At 45.2% G+C, this 24,769-nt stretch overlaps 1 protein-coding gene across 1 annotated transcript in view; it reads left to right on the forward strand.

Moving 5' to 3' along the window:
* Window positions 1-1,369: 1,369 nt before the first annotated feature.
* FAT4 (FAT atypical cadherin 4) overlaps window positions 1,370-24,769 on the forward strand; it is a 141,047-nt gene continuing 117,647 nt past the window's right edge. Inside the window, exon 1 of the mRNA XM_079990505.1 lies at window positions 1,370-7,742. Coding sequence (XP_079846631.1) covers window positions 2,463-7,742 — 5,280 coding nt within the window. The 5' untranslated portion in view covers window positions 1,370-2,462. The remainder of the gene's footprint in view (window positions 7,743-24,769) is intronic.

Genomic DNA, 24,769 nt, shown 5'->3' on the forward strand with positions numbered 1-24,769 from the left:
CTCTAGTCACTCTGCTAGGTAAGACAAAGGACAAGATGTATTTTATGTATTATTATAAGTATATCCCATTTTTCTTCCAAGGAGCTCAAAAAGACACGCATGGTTCTCCACCAATCCATTTTACCTCCACAACAACCCTGTGAGGGAGGTTAGGTTGAGAAATGGCAGCAGTGTCTGAGTCACATGGTTGTGGTCATTCTGATTTGTGGGGAGGTTATACCGGTACATATGTTGTGTCAGGCAGGTGTTACCCCACACTTTCTGGTGCATTTCCCCATGACTTTCTTTATCAAATCACCATTAATTGTGCAACCTGGATTGTTCCACCTGGAAATAGTGGCAGCCTAGAATCACCCAAAGGGACTGGCCAGACTGGCGTGCAAGAGACATGCTTACTGTGAGAAGCATGCATGAGACGCACCCAAGTTTCCTGCAGCAGCCACGGCTGCCCTCCCATACTTGTCAATTTACTCCTTTGGGCGGGTTAAAAAAAGAAAAAGATTTGTTATCATTTAAAAAAAAAAAAGACCTCTGTAACCCGTTTGCAAATTAAGTAAGCGCCTGGGAGCGCGCGTACACAGAGCGAGGGAGAACTGCCCGTTTGCTGCTGGGGATGCGGAAATCCCAGAAGAACCGCTACTTTTCGGGGCGGGCGAGGAAAGGTGGTGGGGGTCCCCAATGGGGGTCCCCGAGAATAGAATGTCGACGTCTTCCCTCCCCCCCCCCCTTGTCTAAAGCCTCGACCCTTATCTAGAGGCAAAGCGGACCTCTTGCCTGCGCTAAGCCCCGGCAGCCAACCGCGCCGACGCTCCCGAGTCCCGCAGCGGGGGACGGAAAGCGAATCGTCCGCTTCCGACGGCGGCGAAGCGGTTAAAGCCAAATCCGCGTCGCGCCTTCCCAGACATGCTTTGCTTAATCCCCTTTCGGACTTATTGTTGACGGCGGCGAGTCGCCCATCGCCTCCCCCCCCCCCCGCCCGCTCTCTGCGGAGTAACCAGCAGCGTCTCTCTCCACGCTCCTTAGCGGCCGCCCGACGGAGCTGCTCTGGCCGACCCCTCCGACGAGCGGCGGCTCCTCTCGCTCCTGTTGACTGACGCGCCGAGGAGCCAGTGGCGCGCGGGCCGAAGCGACCCCTGCTCTCCGCGCGGGGAGGAGGAGGAGGGGCTGGGGGCGGAGCCGGCCGCCGAGCTGGGACTCGACGGGGAGGCGCGTGGGCGGGCCGGGAGGCGGCTGGCCAATGGGAGCCGGGGACGGGGCGGGCTGGCCGAGCCCGGGCGGGAGGGGCCGAGCAGGAGGGCGTCGCGCCGGCGAGTGAAGAGCCGAGAGCGCCAGGAGGGGCGTGCAAAGTTTCTGCCGGGCTCGCTGCTGCGCGGTGGGTGCGGGCAGGAGGCTCCCTCGCGCGAGCGCGCTCTCCTCTGCCGTCCGGCTGGGCGAGCCGAGCAGCTGATGGAGGCGAAGCGGGGACCCGAACTCGCGCCCAGCTGAGCGGCTGCCGGGCGCTCCGAGCCTTGCAGGGGAGACGCTGCAACCCAAAAAGTTTTACTCTCGTCTCGGCAGAGTAAAAAAAAAAAAAAAGGAGTCTCCTCGCCCCGCGTCTCCCCTTTTCGTTTTGCGCCCCTGATCTCCGGCGAGGTGTCTCTGCGCGCCTTGTGGGTGCTGTGCGCGCCGCCGGATGCCCAGCCCGCAGCGGAGCTGATGCTGGCAGGGATGTACAAAAGAGAGGCGAGCCGGGGCGGCCGCTCTTAGCCGAAGAGAACTTTTTCGCACAATGCCCAGGAGCCCTCCGAGCTGCGCGCACGTCCAGAAAGGCTCCAAGCAGCGGTGGCGACGGCTAAAGGTGGGACAAGACGGCGGAGAAAAGACGCTCGGAAGAAGCTGAGGAGGAGGAGGAGGAGGAGGAATCGGCTGCATCTTTTCGCTGCAAAGAAAGGACGCTGGGTTATAGCGAGCAAAGAGCGCTGGCGAGAGGGGAGCGCTGGCACTTTTCACGCCAAGTTGCTCCGCCGCGCGTCCCGTCGGCTCTCGGTGCGAGTTTTGCTGAAAGGACTGGACTGACTTTTCTCGCTCTCTGTGAGTAACCATCCAGCCCGGAGCCGCGGGGGGTTCATTTTGGCCAGGCAAACGCTGGTCCCCCAGCCCGCACAAGTCGCTTGAAGGGAGGGGAAGGGGCAACAGAACAAGAGAAGGCTGCGCCTTGGTGGGAGGCAGCGACGGCTCTCGGACCGACGGCTTGTTTCGCCTGGCGCCTGCGCTGCACGCGAGAAGAGATGCCCGCGGCTGCGGAGGCCGTGACAACCCGCGCTTCCCCACCTGGGCTCCGCTGGTGATGTGGATTGGCGCTGCCAGCCCGACTCTCTACGGACTTTGGGCATCTTTGGGTTGTCTTGGCTTGCCTGCTCGGTTGGCCTTTGGCTGTGAGGGAGGATCTTTGCCCTGCCCCGCTCGACATCCTGGCTTGCACCATGGGCTCTTCCACCTGGCCTCTTCTCCCCTACTTTGCCTCCTTCCTGCTGCTGCCTCCACTCCACGCCTCAGCTGAGCCCCGGCAGCTGTTCCAGGTGCTGGAGGAGCAACCTCCGGGCACCTGGGTGGGCACCATTGCCACCCGACCGGGCTTCACCTATCGCCTGAGTGAGCACCACGCCCTGTTCTCCATCAATGCCACTTCAGGAGACCTCCACACCCGTGCCACCATCGACCGCGAGAGCCTGGCCAGCGATGTGATGGATCTTGTGGTGCTCTCCAGCCAACCGACCTACCCCAGCGAGGTGCGTGTGGTGGTGTTGGACCTGAATGACAATGCTCCCGTCTTCCCGGACCCTTCCATTGTGGTGACCTTCAAGGAGGACACAGGGAGCGGCCGGCAGCTTATCCTGGACACGGCTACCGATGCAGACAGCGGGACCAATGGCGTGGACCACAGCTCTTACCGCATCGTGGGTGGCAACGAAGAGGGCCGCTTCCGGCTCAACATCACTCTCAACCCCAGTGGGGAAGGGGCCTTCCTGCACTTGGTCTCTCGTGGCGGGCTGGATCGAGAGGCCACCCCGGCCTACCAACTGCTGGTGCAGGTGGAGGACAAAGGGGAGCCGCGGAGGCGTGGATACTTACAAGTCAACGTCACGGTGCAGGATATAAATGACAACCCGCCAGTCTTTAGCCAGACGCTCTACCAAGCTCGTGTGCCTGAGGATGCACCTGTCGGGGCCAGTGTCCTGCAGGTGACGGCGGCGGATGCTGATGAGGGCACCAATGCTGACATCCGCTACCGCCTGGAGGGGACAGAAAGTGCTGCTGGAGATGGAACGGGGGCGCTTCCTTTTGAGGTGGACCCGGAAAGCGGGGTCATCCGGATCCGGGAGGTGCTGGACTATGAGTCCCGGCGTCAGTACTCCCTCACCGTCCAGGCTACAGACCGCGGGGTGCCGGCTTTAAGTGGCCGTGCCGAGGCTCTGATCCGCCTGCTCGATGTGAACGATAACGAGCCACGGGTCAAATTCCGCTATTTCCCGGCCACCTCCCGCTTTGCCTCTGTGGATGAGAATGCAGCGCCCGGCACAGTGGTGGCGCTGTTGACTGTGAGTGATGCCGACTCGCCGGTGGCCAATGGGAATATCTCGGTGTCCATCTTGGGTGGGAATGAGCAGCGCCACTTTGAGGTGCAGAGCAGCAAAGTCCCCAACCTGAGCCTTATCAAAGTGGCCGCTGCTCTTGACCGGGAGCGCATACCCACCTATAACCTCACCGTGGCTGTGATGGACAACTTTGGGGCTCCCCCGCCATCCCCCAGTGCCCTCCCCTCTGCCCTGAGCCCAGAAGGAGCTGCTCCTGCCCTGGTGAGCCGTTCCTCCGTGGCTAGCCTGGTGATCTTTGTGAACGACATCAACGACCACCCGCCTGTCTTTGGGCAGTCGGTGTACCAAGTGAATATCAGCGAAGAGGTGCCACCCGGGAGCTATGTGCAAGGCCTGAGTGCTACGGATCGTGACTCTGGTCTTAATGCCAACCTCAAGTATAGTATTGTTTCTGGCAATGAGCTGGGCTGGTTCTGTATTAGTGAGCACAGCGGCCTAGTCACCACCAAAAGCCTTGACACCATCATGACTAGGCCTCTCCTGGGGGTTTCTGGCCCAAGCACAGCAGCTTCTGGTGGGCTAGACAGGGAGATAGCTTCCCAGGTAGTGCTAAACATCAGCGCTCGTGACCAAGGTGTGCAGCCCAAAGTTTCCTATGCCCAGCTGGTTGTGAATATCCTGGATGTTAATGATGAGAGGCCCCGGTTTGGCCAGCCAGATGGTTATCATGTGTCTGTGGCAGAGAATTCCCCTTCAGGAACTGAGCTGCTAGTTCTCACTGCTGCCGATGGTGACTTGGGAGATAATGGCACAGTGCGCTTCTCCTTGCAAGAGTCTGAACCAGGAGGGGTGGCGGGTGGTCTGTCGGTTGCTCCGTGGGGATTTTTCCGCTTGGATCCTATATCAGGCAGGCTCAGCACAATCTCACAGCTAGATCGGGAAGAACAGGGGCAATACACCCTGCAGGTCCTAGCCACTGACCTGGGTTCTCCTCCCCTCTCCTCAGTGGCTCAGGTTAACGTCAGCTTGCTTGATGTGAACGATAACAGCCCCCTCTTCTATCCTGTCCAGTACTTTGCCCACATCCAAGAAAATGAGCCTGCAGGCAGTTATGTAGCCACTGTGTCTGCCAGTGACCCCGACCTTGGGCTGAATGGGACCATCAGGTACAGCATCTCGGCAGGAGACACCTCCAGGTTTCAGATTCATAGCCTAACGGGGGTTATCACCACCAAAACAGTCCTGGATAGAGAGGAAAAGACTGCTTACCAGCTGCAGGTAGTGGCCAGTGATGGCGGCAACCTCCAGTCCCAGAACCAGGCCATCGTTACTGTCACTGTCTTAGATACCCAGGATAATCCCCCGGTGTTTGGCCAGCATATCTACAGCTTTGTGGTGTTTGAAAATGTGGCCTTGGGTTACCACGTAGGCCGTGTTTCCGCTTCCTCTATGGACCTGAGCACCAACATCACTTACCTGATCACCACAGGCGATCAGAGGGGTATCTTTGAGATTCACAAGATGACAGGCCTGATCACCACTGCCAGCGTCATAGACAGGGAAGAGCAGGCCTTTTACCAGCTCAAAGTGGTGGCGAGTGGTGGGACAATAACGGGGGATGCTTTGGTCAATATAACCGTCAGAGATTTAAATGACAATTCCCCCCACTTCCTGCATGCAGTGGAAAGTGTGAATGTGGTTGAGAACTGGAGTACTGGGCATACCATCTTCCAAGCCAAAGCGGTTGACCCTGATGAAGGGGTGAACGGCAAGGTCCTCTACAGCCTTAAGCAAAACCCCAAGGACCTATTTAATGTCGATGAGCAGAGTGGTGCTGTAAGCTTGACAGGGCCACTGGACATAAATGCTGGGTCTTATCAAGTGGAGATTATGGCCACAGATTTGGGGGTCCCTCAGCATTCCTCTAGTTTCATTTTAACAGTCTCTGTCCATGATGTAAATGACAACCCACCCGTGTTTGATCAGCTCTCCTACGAAGTCACCATCTCTGAGCTGGAGCCTGTGAACTCCAGGTTCTTTAGCGTGCATGCTTCTGACCGAGATTCAGGCTCAAATGGAGAAATAGCTTACGCCATAATAGAAGGAAATACTGGAGATGCCTTTGGCATATTTCCAGATGGGCAGCTGTATATAAAGTGTGAGCTGGATCGTGAACTTCAGGAAAGATACACGCTACTGGTGGAGGCTTCTGATAGAGCTGTGGAACCGCTTAGTGCCACTGTAAATGTCACTGTCATTTTAGAAGATGTCAATGATAACAGGCCATTGTTTAATAGTACCAATTATGTTTTTTATTATGAGGAGGAGCAGAATGGTGGGTCCTTTGTAGGTAAAATCAGTGCTGTTGACAAAGACTCTGGGTCGAACGGTGAAGTCAGATACACATTTGAACACATGCAGCCTGATTTTGAGTTGAATGCCATGAGTGGGGAAATTACAAGCACTCATCAGTTGGACAGGGAATCCCTTATGAGGCAGAGGGGAGCAGCTGTGTTTACGCTTACAGTCATTGCGATGGATCAGGGGTTGCCAAAGCCTTTAAGGGACCAGGCAACTGTGCAGGTTTACTTGAAGGATATCAATGATAATGCACCTAAGTTTTTAAAAGAACTTTACCAAGCTACAATATCAGAACTAGCTGGAAACCTGACACACGTTTTAAGGGTGTCTGCCTCCGATGTTGATGAAAGCAATAATGGACTGATCCACTATTCTGTCATTAAGGGCAACGAAGAAAACCAGTTTACAATAGACAGTGGCACTGGTCAGGTGACTTTAATTGGCAAACTGGACCACGAAGCTACTGCAGCTTACTCACTTACCATCCAAGCAGTAGATTCTGGGGTGGTTCCCCTAAGCTCTGTTTGTACATTGAACATTGACATACTGGATGAAAATGACAACAGCCCTTCCTTTCCCAAGTCAACTTTGTTTGTTGATGTCTTGGAAAACATGAGGATTGGGGAACTTGTGTCTTCTGTTACTGCCACTGATTCTGACTCGGGGGACAATGCTGACCTTCATTATAGCATTACAGGAACAAATAACCACGGGACGTTTAGCATCAGTCCCAACACTGGCAGCATTTTCCTGGCCAAAAAGTTGGATTTTGAAACCCAGTCCATGTATAAACTAAACATCACTGCAAAAGACAAAGGAAGGCCCCCTCAATCCTCTACCATGTCTGTTGTAATATATGTCAGGGATTATAATGACAACCCACCCAAATTCCCACCTGGAGATATATTTAAGTCTGTTGTTGAGAACATTGCCATTGGCACCTCAGTCATTGCTGTAACTGCTCATGACCCAGATGCAGATATTAATGGGCAGCTGACCTATACAATCATTCAGCAGATGCCAAGAGGGAACCACTTCCGTATCGACGAAGTCAAAGGAACAATATATACCAGTGCTGAAATAGATCGTGAGTTTGCTAATCTCTTTGAGCTAACAGTGAAAGCAACTGACCAGGCTGTCCCTGTAGAATCTAGAAAGTTTGCTTTGAAGAATGTGACCATTTTGGTAACTGACCAGAATGACAACATTCCTACTTTTGTATCACAAAATGCCCTTGCTGCAGACCCCTCTGTTGTGATTGGTACAGTTCTGACCACGATTGTTGCTGCAGATCCTGATGAAGGAGCAAATGGGGAGGTGGAGTATGAAATAATTAACGGGGACACAGACACCTTTATCGTGGATCGATATAGTGGGGACCTGAGAGTGTCAACAACCTTAGTGCCATCTCAGCTTATGTACAGCTTCATCGTTGCAGCCACAGATCTTGGCCCAGAGAGAAGGAAATCCACCACTGAGATGACTGTAATTCTGCAAGGACTTGATGGGCCTGTTTTTACTCAGCCAAAATACATCACCATTTTAAAAGAAGGTGAGCCTATTGGGACAGATGTGATATCCATTGAGGCAGCTAGTCCTAGGGGCACTGAAACTCTAGTGGAGTATTTCATAGTTTCAGTGCGCTGTGAAGACAAAATGTTTGGCCGACTCTTTACCATTGGGCGCCACACCGGAGTGATCCAGACTGCGGCCATTTTGGACCGGGAACAAGGAGCTCGCCTGTATCTGGTGGACGTTTATGCCATCGAAAAATCTGCTGCTTTGCCACGAACTCAGAGAGCAGAGGTAACATCTATTTTATTTATTTCTTTGAAAAGTAAATAGAAGTTTTTGTTTTTGGTCCTGTCAGCTCAGTTCATTTATGCTGTTCTCCTATACATATTTTTGTATCCAGTCCCCTTGCTTCCAGAGGAATTTACTTCAGAGTAGACTTGCATGGACTTCTCAGAAGTAAGTCCCACTGAGTTCAGAGGGACTTACTCCCAGGAAAACATGTATAGATTTGCAGTCTTTGTCTTACAGAAGTCAGCTGTTTTACAGGTACCAAGGTTTTTCATTGTTGGAATTTTTTTCTTCTCTGTATAAAAGAAACCTTTGAAATTGCATTTTGTTTTCTTCAGCATGAATATCCACTCAACAGATTGTGTTGGAGCAGAGTTGTTTTTTCTTTGACATCCGTGAGCTGATTAGCATTCTACATAAGTGACTTTTCGTTCTAACTGCACAAGCCAACACTCGGTATTAACTATTTGGCTTTAACTGTGGGCTGTGACATTTTCCCCATATATGAAAAATGCTGTATGATACGGGGCTTTCTCTTAGGCTCTTGCTGATCACTTCAGTTTATCTTAACTTGCTAAGTAGACTTTTGAGTTTTTAGCTGCTTGTATGAGAGAGTGGACTGTTTTCTTACTGATCATTGTTCAGTGCTAGAGCATTTGGACAAGGCCCAGGAAAATTTTGACTCCCCTTCCAAATGAGTTTCCCTTCACCTCTGAACACAGCTTCTATTCCTCTGGTCTTGCCAATATTCAGGATTGTGTCTAAAGACTTGCTGATACCCTTAGGTTGTTACAGAAGCCAAATGGGGAATGTTAAAAAGACTGTTAGTAACCTGATTGGTGATTTAGAGTGAACGGATTCCAAAACATTAGTTATGATATCTTAATGTTCTGCCAAGTGTATGTTTCTGCTGAAGGTGTTTTGCTGTTAAGCAAGCATATTTGTGAAATCTTTCATGTGGCTAGAATGGGTATTGTCTTCCAGAGAGATAAATTTGGAAACTTCTCAGCCAACAAGGCGGGGCTCCCCCCTCCCCGCCCATTTTGACATTGTTCAGGCTCCTCTGACTTCTGCGCTGCACTCTGAGTCATTGCATTTTTGTGCACTGGCAGTTCAGAGCAGAACCTCTTCTATACTCAACCAGCAGGGGATGCCGGAAGTGTAGAATGAGTCAAACATTTCCCTCATGGTCTTAAGCCTTTTAGTTCTGAAACTAAACACAATTGCATATTCCAAAGACTGACATCAATATGCTAATCCACACTGCAACCCTATCCACGTTTACTTGGGAGTTGGAAAAGATTGCAAGCTGTAATCCTGCATCCATTTACCTGGAAATAAGCCCTATTTAATTCACTGGGACATACTTCTGAGTAAACTTGCATAAGATTGCACTGTAAGACTCCAAAGTTTCTTGTTTCGTCAGTATACTGTACTTGCATCAGTTTATTCTGGAATTACCGTATGCCTTTGAGATGAACTGAGTTTGTTGACAGCAGCGATTGCAAAAACGCCATTTGCATTTGTTTTTCACAATACGTTTTAAAGGCAGAAAGTGGCTGGAAACGTGTAAAAGAGCATAATTTGTTGTTACATGATTTCTTAGGGCTTCATTAGAAAGATCAAAAAGGAATTTGACCATATTAGAGATTTCAGCTCTGTTGCTATGTTATAATGAATGATTCATATTACTAGAAAGAATCTTAATGTGCTTTATTACGGAATAAATAATGTTATCGACAGGTTTTTCAGCTCCAACTATGAGTTCAACTCAGTTAAACCAAAGGAGCTAAGCCAAACGAGGTTCACATTTGAATTTAAAGATGTTATGAATTGGGGTGTTAATATATAGTATCCGATTATGGGAAAGTTAAGTCTAAGCTTGCAATCTCTTACTTGCATGCACTTAATTGAAGGTTCAAGACCTATTCATGCAAATAATTGGGTGTCTGTGGAAGGAACAGGTGATTACCTAGAAGGCCTACACTGCCCTGAGCTACCTCCGCCCCGTCCCAGTAAGTAGGACGCTGCTACTGGGAGGCTGGATCCATAGCGTCACCATGCCAAGACAGCTGATTTTCAAGTAAATGTTCCACCAGGAGCTTTCAGGAGGCTTTATATTGGTTAAACAGCAGCTTGATAAAACCATTCAGTATTGGACAGCATAGTGGGGCAGAGATGCTTACCTGACCTAATGGCAGGTGAGTAACAGAAGCTTATCGGGAGGAGGGGACGGGGAAGGTGGTGGCAAGTTCAGCTTGGTGCAAAGGCGCTGGCAGAGCCAATACACCATTCCTGGTGGTGTGTTTGCAACTCCTCTCTTCTCCCCCTCTTCCTCTTGGTAAAGAGCAGTGACTCACCTGCCGGGAGGTTAGGCAAGTGCCTCCGTTTGCACCACACGGTCTGTTACTGAAACCAATTATGTAGGTGGTGGGAAGTCTGCATAGGATTAAAACCCCAATGTTATAATTTCCCCAAAGAAGCAGAATAATAATCCACGTCCCCCTTTAAAATAGCAGCATCCTTTAAAAGTAACAACTTATTGCTGCCCTGGGTGGTGCAATGGGTCATGGTGTCTGACTTTTAGCCAGAAGGTTGGTGGTTTGTGCCCACCCAGGGATGGCTCTGGGCAGAATTCCTGCATTGCAGGGGTTGGACTAGATGACCCTCAGGGTCCCCTCCAACTTCATGATTTTATTATTTTTGGAGAGGAAGGACAAGATAGACATAACTTCATGCTCTGTACGCTGCTTATTTAAGTTCTATGTCAGGGCTTTCCTGCCCTGTGCTAAGCAAGTATTTTGAACAGGAGACAAGATTCTGAATAACTGCTTGATTGGCATGTGCTCCTTTTCATATTGTATAATGACATGCTACAATTTACACACAGTGACAATTCAGGTGGAATCTACATTATATATATGTGTATATATATATGTGTATATATATATATATATATATGTGTGTGTGTGTGTGTGTGTGTATATGTTCTGAAAATGCTTTTCTTTAAAGCGTTTTTTAAAACACAAAGGTAAAGGTACCCCTGAATGTTAGGTCCAGTCGTGGACGAGTCTGGGGTTGCGCACTCATCTCGTTCTATAGGCCAAGGAAGATGGTGTTTGTCCGCAGACAGACTAAGCTGCTTCTGGCGAACCAGAGCAGCGCACAGAAAACGCTGTTTACCATCCTGCCAGAGCAGTACCTATTTATCTACTTGTACTTCAAACTGCTAGGTGGGCAGGAGCTGGGACCGAACAACGGGAGCTCACCCCTTCGCTGGGATTTGAACCACCGACCTTCTGATCAGCAAGCCCTAGGCTCTGTGGTTTAGACCACAGCGCCACCCACGTCAAAACACACTTAGAATGTTTTATTTGCAGCTGTATAGCTGCATCCTCGGACTGAGTGGAATTTTGTTCCTTTATGATCAAGGACTGTTTTTAATGTGATTTAATAGGACTTGTGCTGTGTATGGCAAAGGTGTAAGCAATCCCCCATGTGTTCAAACAAATAAAAACATTGGAAGTAAAATACCGGTAATCTAAGACACTCCAGTCACTGGTACCTCACTGGCGTGGAAGCGGGGGAGGGGGGCTGCTTCAAAATAATTTGCATAACCACACCTACCTGTATTGTATTGCTCATATGACAGCCTGTTGAATTATAAATTATTTGAGATGTTACTTTCTTATGGAATCCAGGTATTGTTGAAGTTGAGGAGGAATATTGTGGGGTGGGGTGTACTTTTACTTGAATATACCAGGTTTCAACTGTTAACTTTGAGTGCTTCTAACCAGAGTGGTCTTGGTTGTGCTAAACATGCCATGTTGGGGGATATATCCTGCCTTTTATCGCAGATCAGCAAACCTCATACATTTCTAGCCTATACACATTCAGCCTGCAGTCCTGTTCACTTGTGTGAAATATGAAGTACCATTGATTTCAATGGGGTTTTAGCATAAGTAACTGTGCACAGGATTGCAATCATGTGCCACATCTGGAGCACCAAAGGCTGCTCTGATGCAGAGAGGGGAAGGGACCTAAACTTGGGGGCAATCATTCTGTGTAATTCAATTTTGGGGGGTGACTTACTCTTACAAATGTATTTGAAGCTTACGTTTATAGAGCTTGTTGCTTTCATTTGGTTCTGTGTGAGAAGTCAGGCGATTTCTAAAGGAATTTGTTGGAAGCATGATTAAGATGCCTGGATTTTTTAAAAATATATAATACCTCTGCACAACTAAAGATTGATGTTTTCCTTAGGAGTTTTCATATAAGTATTTAGGCTCCCTGGTGTTTCTTCCCCCTCCCCAATCTCCGCCGATGTTGTTTTTGTAATCCATCATGAAGCCTCATGCTGTCCGAATGATAAAGAAATATTGCCACTAAAAGAGGCAGGGATTGTTCCAGCTTTTTAATTGTTTGAGCTTCTTTTGCTTTGTTTGTTGTGAATAGGTTTTTTATCAGGTCTGAAGTCGTCTGCATAAGAACACAGCAGGAGCATGGTTGCTATTTTGCAGTGTTTCAAGGATCTAGCAATTAAATGTAGATTTCTCCCCCTTCCGACTGATCTTTGATTAGTGGCAAAAACACAATATACTCATGATTAGTATACTGACTAAGTACTAATAACAGTGTAGTCCAGTATATATCTACACAAATTTAAGGCCTGTTAAGTTTAGTCACTTATTCTCAACTAAGTGTGTTTACAGGATTGCAGCCTAAATATAGTACATTGTACAAATACAGTTCCTGATTGAACCATTAGTTTGGACAAACTTGTTCCATTCATTTCTAGAGAGGGGTGTAATCTCCTGGATTTGTTCTGGGTTTGGGCTCTGCAGCCTCAGCTGTTTCCCCAAATTTTGGAACCTTGAATTATGCCTCCCCTGCCAGCCAATTCTGAATTGGGAAGCTTGCCATGCTCCTGAATGGGGAATGGTAAGCTTTCTTCTCTCTGGTGTGGCACCTGGAGTGCTGAGAAAGCAGTGTCCCAGAAACAAAGTGCTTAGGAAAAGATAGTTCTCTAGAGCATGTCCTTACAGTTTAGACTTAGGAGACATGGTGAATTATGTTTCCCAGAGCCCCTTGCACCTGGGATGCTGCTGTTGGGGTGTTCTAGGTGCTGTGGCAGATGGAAGGAGGTAAGGGAAGCGTTGCTGCTTCTGTTCCTCACCCATGTGAAAAGAAAGGGAGGAGAAAAGGGGTGAGCTAGCAACAGGGAAGCTTTGTTGTTGTTTAGTCGTTTAGTTGTGTTCGACTCTTCGTGACCCCATGGACCAGAGCATGCCAGGCACTCCTGTCTTCCACTGCCTCCCACAGTTTGGTCAAACTCATGCTGGTAGCTTCGAGAACACTGTCCAACCATCTCGTCCTCTGTCGTCCCCTTCTCCTTGTGCCCTCCATCTTTCCCAACATCAGGGTCTTTTCCAGGGAGTCTTCTCTTCTCATGAGGTGGCCAAAGTATTGGAGCCTCAGCTTCACGATCTGTCCTAATAGCAACCAATACAAGCCCAGTCCTGCATTTGGAGGGGGAATAGGCTTGCCTTGGGTTCTGAATGGGGGGAGTTTGTGTTCTGAATTGCCCTAACTCCAAATTCACCCGATCAACAGCTTGACTGACCGTTTGACTAACTTAGTTTGACTCACTTTAACTCTGGACTATATGTATAGATATAACTATCATGACTTAGGGCGTCGCTGCCATGTTGATCCACATAGCGAGATTGGAAGTTACTGGGGGGGGGGGGCGGAAATGCCTCTTATTGAACAGGTGGCAGAGCAAATGATAGGGACATGTCCCTCTGCAAATGCCATTTTCTTAGTCTTGGGAGACAATGTGCACAACACGAGACAGAAAAGCATGTCTTAATCCAGCATTTACTTGATTGCAGAGAAAATCCTGGTGGACAACAGGACACTGATATTTTTCATAGTATATTTGCCTGGGGGTCACACCTGCTTTCCTAATGAAAATGGAGAAGAAGAAAATGAGGAATGTATAAAATCTGCCCTGTGATTTATTTATTTTTTAAAAAAGAAAATCAAATTTGTGATGTCCAGAATGAAAGCTTTTAAGAGTAGAAAGGTAGCTGTATAACTTGAAGCTGATATTTATGGTCAGGATAATTACTTCTGTGAACTTACAGGGATACATTAACCAAGCTTCCTTGTGCTGGTCAGGGAGCAGGAAAAATATAACAGCATCTTACTCCCTAACCTACCCACCCCACCTCCTCACATAGGTATAAAAGCAGTTTGGGGAGGGCAATTTTCATCATTCAAAAAGGAGCTTTCAATTACAGCCTTCAATATTGCTTTTCTTTTTTTAAAAAAAAGTTGGGCATGAAAACACACAACCAGCATGTAACATGTAGTTTTGCGGCATGTTCTCTCTCAGTGGTGGGGAGACTCACTTTTAGCCATCAAATTGAGCTCGTGCTTAATTAATCACAGGGAACGGTACCATATTATTTTAAATCCAATTCTTGACAGATTTAAAGCACTACATGACCTTTGCACTGATAGAGAAAGACGGAATTGGGAGTAAATACTTTCCTTGCAAGGCAAGATCCTATTGGGTAAGAAACAGAAATACACATGCCTGCCAAAATACTTGGCTCAAGCAAAAGGGACACAGATGGCTGTGACTGATAAATATGTCTATTGTTATTTTTTCTGATCAGCACTTTGTGTATGAAATTTAGGAGTGTAAGATAGTAAGAGCAGCAATTTAAAAGGCTGAAATAAATGTTGAGAGTTCGTTGTTCTGCTGTAACTTTCTTCAGTGGTGGGGCAATGTAAGTCGAATGTAAGGAACAGCACAGAACCAAGACTGTTTATTTGATATTTATACTACAGGAAAGATAATAATTAGTACTCTAGGACTGTTGTCCCCTGCGTGTGAAGACAGGCTCTGGGGGTTTGAGCGGACAAGACCAATAATTGGTCAAAAAGTCAAAAAGGCAGTTTCTGCATGTGATGTAGAAGGAAGTTAGGGGCAGATGGGGCTCCTCAACCTGGGACGGTAGCCCATCTAGGGGAAGGAAGACTCTGATCCTAAACCTCAAATGCCTTGTGGGATATCTTTGGGAGAAGAAAAGGCTAAGGAGTAAACCCCAATCTGGAGTGGAGTCCCTAAGATGGTTGGATGGTCCCCTGTACGCCTCCTTCCGGCAACTACTGCAGCCAACTGGTTCCAAATATATTGCTCTGCTTTCCTTTGGACCTTATAAACGAGGCCAAGAGGGAGTCTTGTCATCTGGGCCTTTTTCTTTGGGGAGGTCTCTTCAGTGCTGCTAACGCAGCAGTTTAACTTCATCCCCGGAGGCACCCTCCATTGTCTCTCGAGACAGATGGATGCCAACAAGTCTGTCTCCTTGTTCTATAAACCAGTCCATGTGTGCTAAGAAAACCTTGGAGTTGTAACACCAACAGGATATTTTTGCCCCACAAGTGGGGCTGTGGCCAGTTGGGGCATCAGTGGTTGGTGTGCTGGCATTGTTTAGTGATCAGCGAATGGTCTATTTAGTCTGTATGGACCATAGAAGGGAAAGCTATCGCTGGGTGATAGAGCACATGTCTTTCATGTGGCAGGTTATGGGTTTCACTCCTGGTATCTCCAGGCTGATCTGGGAAAGGCTTCTGAATGTCGCTTTGTGTCCAAGTCTGTGGCTTTCAGGGAAAGCTAGCAATATCGATTCATAAGTCAGAGTTAAAGGCCAGGCGAAGCAGAGGGCATCCAGGACCTTGGACAGATGCAAAGGGCCCAATGAAGGCAGCCTGAGGAAAACGTCTCAGCATGGATGCAGGTGGGCTAGAGTTAGGGGCGAGTGTGAGGTGGTCAAGTTTGCTGTTGTTCAGCGTGGTTAAAATAAAAGGGATTGTGAGGAACTCCAAAAGAATCCATACCAAACAGGGTGAATGAGCCATATAATTCTCCTCATTCCAGTTGTTTTTCTGGTCATGGGGAACAATGCTATGATGTTCCCTGCTGCAACTCTCTGTGTGGCATAACAAATCACATGTGAGGAGTTTCAAAAGAAGTTTGATGCATTTGAAGCTGGGGGGCGGGGGAGGCCCAAAATCACAGCGGGAAATGGTAAGTTGTGTTTTGATCTGGAACATTGAATTGTATCCTGCCCATTTACTTCAGTAGGATTGAGATGATGTCCATTATATTAGGTCATCAGCACTGCAGCAAGAAACAGTCGTTTTCCGAAAGCTCCCGTAGTGGGTGTTACAAATGAGCAATAAATAACTCATGAAAAATCCATTCTTTGTTTTTCTTAATAGCCAAAGGAAGGTGAGCCTGCTGAGGCTCAGGCCTGCCCCCTGAGAAGCTTTTTCTTTTTCTTTTTAGAGGCAGTTAAACAGACTTTCTCCAGCAGGAGTTATTGCTCTCTTAAACCAATTTTCAACATTTGTTTGCAGAGCAGTAATTCACAGTGTCTTTCATTTCTCTTAGAACACTGTCCCTGATGAACAGCTGATAATTTCTAATAGTATTGATCTTCCTATAGGTTTTTCTGCTTCTAGTAATTTTTTAAATTAAACAATTAATTAATTGTTTTTTTGTTTTTGTTTTTAGTATGGCCATGCTAGCTAATGGTGGCTTTCATAACAGTTTGTAGTGTTTGAAATGTCTACTCTGACCTATAAATAGATAAATAAATGAATAGCAATAAGTTACTTGACAGGATAGCTGAAACAAAACATGAGAAAACAAAAACTGTGATTGTAAGGATTATTCAAATAATGTATATAAAATACTATGAATACTTTACAGTATTATAGGAATGCTAAGTGTTAATTGCCAGCAAGTCCTATCACCTTGGTCTAATTCCATGGTGTGATAAACCTAAAAAAGGGAGTTGGGTTAGGATCCTGAATAGGACTGGGCATTATATGTGCACATCTCAAGCTGTTAAAATCATCTTATTGAGGCAATATATTTAATGTGGGATTCTGCCAAATTCTGTCTGGATTCCAAGAAAAGAATCCTATGTAAACATTCTGTGAATACATCTAACTTCTTTGTATTTGAACTTCTGCCTTTAAAGGACCCTACGTGTACCATATGTAAATCCTATTTTGTCAAGAGTGTAAATTATGAGTCTGGAGCCTAGAAATGTTGAGGGTGTATGTATATAAAACCTTCTTCTGACAGAACTTCATAAGCACGGGTTGGGTGCATGAAAGATTGGGACCATTAATTGTGACCCCAAGTTCCCCTCCTGCATGTTATCGGTTCACACACAGAATATCTGCAAATGCCTAAGTTCACTGTGGGATGGAAAAAAACCAGCCTCAGTGACAAATCTTTTATGGTGAAATTGTCAAAGGAGAAACACAGTTTGTGTTATCGGCATTAATCGTTTGGTAATCAAGGTATTCTTTACCCTATAATAAAACAGTCTGCATGGGCAGAATTCATTCATGAGAGTTGTGAGGCAATATTGTTATCACAGTACCCACTTGAATGGGGTTAGCGATAAATTCAAGTACTAGGAGGACAACAGTGCAACTTAATAGAGAACCCTTCTATAGAAACCTCTGTCAGGGAGTCAATTAGACTCCATCCAAAGCAGTGTTTATTGTATATGTCTCTTAATAAGCAGGCATTTTTGAAGAATTTTGTTGTTGTTTTTTTGGCTTCTTTGGGGATATAATTTTAAGACGACTAAAGAAAGTCTGCCCATTTTCCTTTGAGAGAATACAAAGGAATTGGGTTTTGCTTACGCCGCCAAGAACTGTGGCAAATGAAAAAAAGGGTGCTCTATAGGAGGCATATACTGAGGAGCTAGCAGTGGGTGTGGGTGTGAGTGTGGGTGTGAGAGAGAGTGTTTGTGTGTTTGTATGCCTTTAAAACTCTTCAGCTGGCTGTCAGTTCATGTATAGACTTGAAAGTGTTAAGATGGCATTATTAACTGTTGAAATTATTAAGTTTTTTTATTTTTCATTTTCAAATATTTTCTAACTTCTTCCGAACTGGTGAGAAATGGGTGAACAACTGATTAAAACCCCTTTCTTTACGCGCATAGGGGAGCCTGGATTGGTGAACCTTGTATTCCTGGCCTACTGAATGGGCCGATTCTGGTAGAATAAGGGGTTTGGGAAAGGGGAGCTACCGTCATGGAAGCTCAAGAAGTCTTGGAACAGTGGGGTCTCCTCTGCTGGTTTTAGGGAAACAGGGGGTCATTTTCTACAACCAGCAGAATCATGTGCTGAAACGTTTCCTATACAGTACCACTTGGTACCACTTATCCCCCACATCAAAAACTCTGCATGGGAATAATAGAGTTACAGAGATCAGAGTAGCCAAATATTTGCTAGGAGGTGCAGAGTTCCTCTGTGAAGGTGCCCAGCCTGAACTGGTGCAGACAGGAAACGCTTTTCCACATGTGTGATCCAGCCCAGGGATGGAGAACCTCTCACTCTCCAGATGTGGCTAAACTACAATTCTCAGCATCCCTCACCATCAGCCATGCTGGTTGGGGCTAATGGGAGTTACATTCCAGCAGCATCTGGAGGGCGGCAGGTTCCCCATCCCTGGTCTAGCCTTAAGTACTAACAAATTTAAGAACCTGATCTCTTATCAGATAGATCTGCCATCTACAGACGATTCTCAGTTACATACTGTGAAAGAGTAATTTCCTTTCACATCAACTCTAATTAGCGATTCAGACTAGTACCGGGGAATTCTGTCTTCTCCGTACTTTTTTATCTGCTCCATTGAAAAACTTGTAGAAATGCTGACAGATATTTTGTTTACATAGTGTAGTGCGAAAGTTGCAGCATAGCCTGGAGTGTGGTGACTTGGCTTTAGTTTGCTTTTTTCCCCTTTCAGTTGTTCGTGAGTGGTTACATATGCTGCAAAGTCATTGTTGGGATGCTGTGTGTACATTCCCTAGCAACAGTTCATTTATTTACAACATTATAGGCCGCCTTTTTGGGCATCATGTGCCCAGAACGGCTCAAACAGCAACATCGCGATACATTCTTCACAATAGCAGATTGTGTGTGACATCCTACTGGAAAGCACATTTTATGCAAGTACAGTGGTACCTCGGGTTAAGAACTTAATTCGTTCGGGAGGTCCGTTCTTAACCTGAAACTGTTCTTAACCTGAGACACAACATTAGTTAATGGGGCCTCCCGCTGCCACCGCACCACTGCCGCACGATTTCTGTTCTCATCCTGAAGCAAAGTTCTTAACCTGAGGTACTATTTCTAGGTAAGTGGAGTCTGTAACCTGAAGCGTCTGTAACCTGAAGCATTTGTAACCCGAGGTACCACTGTAATTTCAGTGAAGCAATAGTGTACTCCTTTGTAGCAGTTAACAGAACACTTCCAAACTCACATGAACTGCCAAGAAACTCTCCAGGAAACAGGAGGGAGTGTAGGGAAGCACACAAACACATGGGGTGATTCTGATCTCTTAAGCAAGGCTTAGAGATGGCACAGTTTTCCTTCTGCACCAGCCCCTTGCATGCAGTTCATCCCATGAGACACTGTAAGAAAAAACTCTTAACAGTAAGTGCAGACTTTGGCAGGGTCCCAAGCTTGCCCCAATGGTCAGCGTCAACAGGCACTTGCCCAGATCTGCAATCCAGCGGAGCACACATTGCTGAGCCCAAGCCACCTGACAGATAGCTCAGTTAGCAGAACATGAGATTCTTAATCTCAGGGTTGTAGGTTTGAGCCCCACGTTGGGTGAAAGATTTCTGCAACACGCAGGGTCCCTTCCAACTTACAATTCTATGATTCTACCTGATTTTTATTGCTGCTGACACCTGTTTACCTGCCCTCACTGAGTGATAGGGCAAAGGAAAGGAGGAACAGCAGTCTCTGTTTGCTTAATACTGTGTGATTGTGCAGATTGGACCTAGGAGAAAAGCCAATGGGCAACAGTGTTGGTGGTGTGGAGGAAGGGGACCCCCCACAGGAAGGGCCATCCACTGAAGGCACATTCCACAGCTACCGCCAAAGCTGGGACTTTCCTTATTTCCCTCGTAGTACAGTAGGGCATATTCCAAATTCTCCATGGCCATCAGAGAGTAATTCAGATGCACATATCTTGGTGCCAGCACTTTGCATTTGCACCACCATTATGTATAGCTGGGCTTTATTAGGCATCAGCTTTGTGGCATTAGAAAAGCACATACTTAAAGCCAATGCAAATTAGTGCTCTCTTTTCATTGTGAGTTTACTACTGAAGTAGTACAACCTTTCAAGAAACAAAGAAGTTTTCTAACAGCAAGAAAAAAGATTATAGCTGGAGTCTCTTCATTGAATGTTCAGAGATACTCTTAGTAGGCAATCAGTGTGTGAGGCATCCCCGGGGTTCCTAACAGAAATCTCTTCTTTACTCCGCCTGTTTTGTTACTAGTGGATTATGTGCGTTAGCTGTTATCCCATTATATGGTCCATTTATAACTATTTGGTTCAGGTTTTGAAGCGACTGGGACAGAACTCTATGTAGTCCAGCTGAGATAAAGAACCCTCAAAACAAAAGGAAAAAGGAATGTACTTGGCTGCTCAAAAGACCTTCAGACCCACTTTCCCAGTCCTGTGCATTTTGCCTTAAGCAATTTAAAAAATAAAATATAAAAGGATAAACTATAGCATGATTCTGTTTTGTAAATAGCTGTGCTTCATTGCATTCCCTTCTAACTTTAAATTATTATTATTAAGGCAGCAAATGATAAAATTTGTCAGAACTATTCAAGTCCTATTACCCTGAGTCCAAAAGTAGTGCCACTGAACACATTTCAGAAAATAGGCTGAAATAAAAATACAAAATATATCAGAGCAACAAGTGTCCAACAATTTGGACAACTGAAGTAAAGGAATTGTTGTCATGCATGATGCTAAATGTTAGGAACATTCAAAGCTGCCTTATACCGAGTCAGCCCATTGGCCCATCTAGCTCAGTATTATCTGCACTGATTGGTAGCAGGTCTCCTATGTGTCAGACTGGATTCTTTCCCAGCCGTACCAGGTGATATCTGGGACTGAACCTTTAGCCTGCAAAGAAGATGCTCTACCATTGAGCTGTGAACCTCTCCCATTTAATGTATTTAACTTTGGCCTCCTGTATTCGTCACTTAAGAGTCCCTACATGTTTTTGTTTTTTTTAACAGGTCAGAAACTAACACACAGTGATCTTATCCATAACAAATAGTGTCCATATAATACAAATACAGTCTGTCACACCCATGCTGCAGATTGGCCACCTAAACTTTGAAAGCAATTATTTTTTTCTTAAAAAAATAATACTTATCATAGCATGTAACAAACTTGTGTAAACGAGTTTGTATTTTCATATTAGAAATGCTTGATATAAGCGTAAAGAGTCAAAAAGGAGCAGTCCTGTATACTATGGACATCTCAGTATTGACTTTCCGTGTTTGTATGCTGGGCTTTGTTTTTTGTTTACTGTTGTTATCTGTAAAATATATTTAAAAAATGATGTTATTTATCTGGCAAAATCCAGAAAGGAGGATGCATCATTTCCCTCTGATTTTAGGTCCAGTGTGCACGATGGAGTTTATAAGAGAGCAGAAAGAGATGTGGAATTTCAGTATATGAAGTGAGAATCTTTATATCAGTTTTCGTTAAGAAAAATGGCTGCAGCTTGTAGGTCTAACACTAGAAAACACTGGTATGGCTTACGGATGTTTATACAGATGGTTAATATGAAGATAATAATAGCATTTTGTTAATATTTTATGAAGACTGATCTGCTGAATTGTAGAGAAATAAGTAAGATGCTTGGCAATATTGAAGGAAAGAGAATACCTCTCTGAGGTATTCTATTTAAAAAACTAGAAGGAGGATCAAGCCCTTGCAGGAGCATTCATACTGTGCTAGGTCAACACATGGATCTGATAAGAGTGTTTATTTCCATAAATTACTCCTACCTTTACAAGCTCCCTGACTTGTTTTGATAAATTGGGAGCAGACCATTTAATTTGCTATACGTAAATATTTCTCTTTCCATTTGTGCGATGTTCAGGTATGCCCTTATAATAACTGCTGTGCGAAGACCTGCAAGTGATTCACCACTGATGCTCAACTGAAAGTTTTTAGTTGATAGGCTACCACACAGCCCAGTGATAAGTAGATGTATGTAATTTTGAGAGAATTAAGCACATGCTTCTCTCTTGTCCATTGAAACCTATGGGATCAAATCAATGGGGCCAAAAACAAGAAAAGAAAAGAAGACCTCACTTCGATTGGATCACGCTTGCATTGTTTTCAGATGTTACTGCACCAGAGATTACAAGATGGTTAATTTATTTAATACACAGAAATTCTGATCGCTCACTATCTTCTCCCCTCGCTCACCATTATCTGCTCTGACCCCATCTTGAGCCACAGCATGGTATATGGTAACTGTCATGCTTCATTTGGGTGTATGTGATCTTGTGGAGATTAATTCTTGTAAACGTTTCAACAAAGGATTTTAAAAAAATTGTCGTCATCAAAATGTTGCTCTTAGATGGTCATTTGACTTTTGAAGGCTATTCAGACTTTTGTCCCCATTGCTGAAACTCTGGATTCTGATTAGTGACGCTTTAATAAAGTCATTTGAAGTTCAGTGGACTGCATCTTCGACCATTTCTAATGTTTCTATGGTCACCAAGAAGCAACTCCCCATTCAAGCCTCTGTACCATCTTTTTTCAAGTGCACGCCTTTGAAAAGTAAAAGGATTCCTGGGTGTATATGGTTCTTCATTGGCTGCAGTTTCAAATGGCTACAGAAGCAGGTCCCCCCCCTTATAATTATTCCTTTTTAGTTCACTTTTTCCATTTTGATGTGATAGCAATTGACTAAACGTGTGCCTTTTAAATGACCAAAGTTTGGGGAAATCTTTAGGCTTTTTTTATTGCCGCAATTTTCTACCATGGAACATGGCAGAGAAAGGCTCTTTCCACTTGATTAGGTAGTAAGGCGAACACAGCCTGCAAGTAAAAAAAATACCTTAACACCCCTGATTTTCCCTCCTTTTGTTTTCTCTCTATTTCCCCCCCAACCACTGAAAATTGACAAAGAAGAAAACTGTGCCTAATCAGCCACAATACAACCATTCAAGGAGACCTTAACTTTGCAGGAACTGATGCATTTTTGTATTGGCTAATGACTTGAGTGAACATTTACAACATGTGAAAACTGAGGGGGAAGAAAAATTATAGCCATCTCTTGGTTCACAGGAGCAAGGGATGCAGGTCATTGACTCGATTTTCATGGGAAGACTGACTCTCGCCTGCTCGCAGACTACTGGGCTAAACAACCTGATATTGACAGCTGTGGCTTTGGGGAGGGCGGCCTGCAACAGCTTTGTACATTGGGTTGTTGAGGCAAAACAAGGCAAGATTTAAAAGAAAGCACTGAAAGAGAACAGTAGTTCTAGTGTCCGGGAGCCGCCGACTGGCTGCTTCTTATTAGAGGCTTTCCTATTGAAAATGTCATTTAGCATTGTGACAGGAGAAATATTTATCATTAAAGTGACAAATGCCACTTAATTAAATGGAAGGGGAGAAAATACAAAGTGCTCTCCGTATACTCTATTTGGAAACAAAATCAAGGAGGAGTTACTCTTTTTTCCTGTGCACAGGGCAGAAACCGTAATTAGGTGTTTTTTGGGTTGTTGTTTTTTAACAAAATAAGTGCTGAATGTATGGTGAATGAAAAATGATTTGAGCCAACATTTTCTGTTTTAAAAATACTTACCTGGGGACAAGCCCCACTAAGTTCCATAGGGCTTACTTATGAGTAAACAAAGTTATAATTGTACTGTTAAATATTAGTGAACGCATTTGCTGGTTACAGCCTTGTTATTCTCTCTGTGTGTGACTTTCATTCACCCATAAACATATCTGGGTTTTCTCACACACACCTCTAACACTCTTATGTTGTTTATTTTCTTCCTCATGCCTGAAAATGTGATATTTATAGGCCCAAGTCACCTCCCTTGATCTTCATTCTTAACTAAATGTTCATCTTTCAGCACTTATGAGCCACTTTAGATATTTATCATTTCTCTTAGAGAATGCACCTGCCTGCGCATTCAAACAACATCAATGGATCTTATGCCCTTTTGACTTTTCACAGTTCAGATCTGCAAGTGTAGGGGATGCTGGAAGTGAGTCTGTATTTCTATCTAACTGGTGAATATCATCAATATATTTGCCCTACCAGATTATTATATTGGTCATGCCTGTGATATGTGGGTAAATTCCCATGAGTGTCAATAGTCTTATCAGTATAAAGTCTTTTTTCTTGCTCCTATTTGATGCCACATCTTTCTATCTAGTTTATACAAAGTTCTGAATACAGATATTCTTTGTGTAACAATTGCAAAGTATATAACTCATCAGCCTGTGAAGTGCATAGAAGATCAGCCCGTGTTCATGTCGCTGATCTGAAATGTCTGAGTCAATTTGTCACAAGAAAGCACTGCAAAACAGAATTGGTTTGATCAGTAATCTTGACACTCTGCCTAAGAGATTATCTGTCTTTATCTGATTTGCAGGGTGACAATTTGTTAATCCTGAGAAGGAAAAATGTCATTTACAATTCTGATTCCATTTCCAATGAATTTTTTTTTTTTTTTGTACACAAAGGTGCCTTCTTTTCCTTCTAGCAGCCAAATGAACATGACACAACATTCCAAGGCCCAAATAGAACCACAAAACAAAAGGCCAGCACTGTCCAAAGATGGCCAATCACTCCTTATTGGTATAAAATATCATCATTTGCTGGTTGCTTTGGGTGCCATGTAATGTTTAACCGGAGCTGAACTTTCAGGTGGTCTAATAACCTGTCATGAAATTCAAAGTTGCATGTAGACTGCAAGAAAGCAAAGATTTACACATACGTCTCATAGCACAAAAATCATGTTCTTTTATACCCATCATCAGGTTTGTTGATAGATATACACTGGTACTAGCCTGCTTTTTTGCTTTTGCTTTTTCATGACTGAAATATTAAATATATTAAATATTAAATAAAGGCTGCAGTT

This window comes from Podarcis cretensis (genome assembly GCF_951804945.1).
Source record: "Podarcis cretensis genome assembly, chromosome: 9".
In the NCBI taxonomy this organism is placed as follows: Eukaryota; Metazoa; Chordata; class Lepidosauria; order Squamata; family Lacertidae; genus Podarcis; species Podarcis cretensis.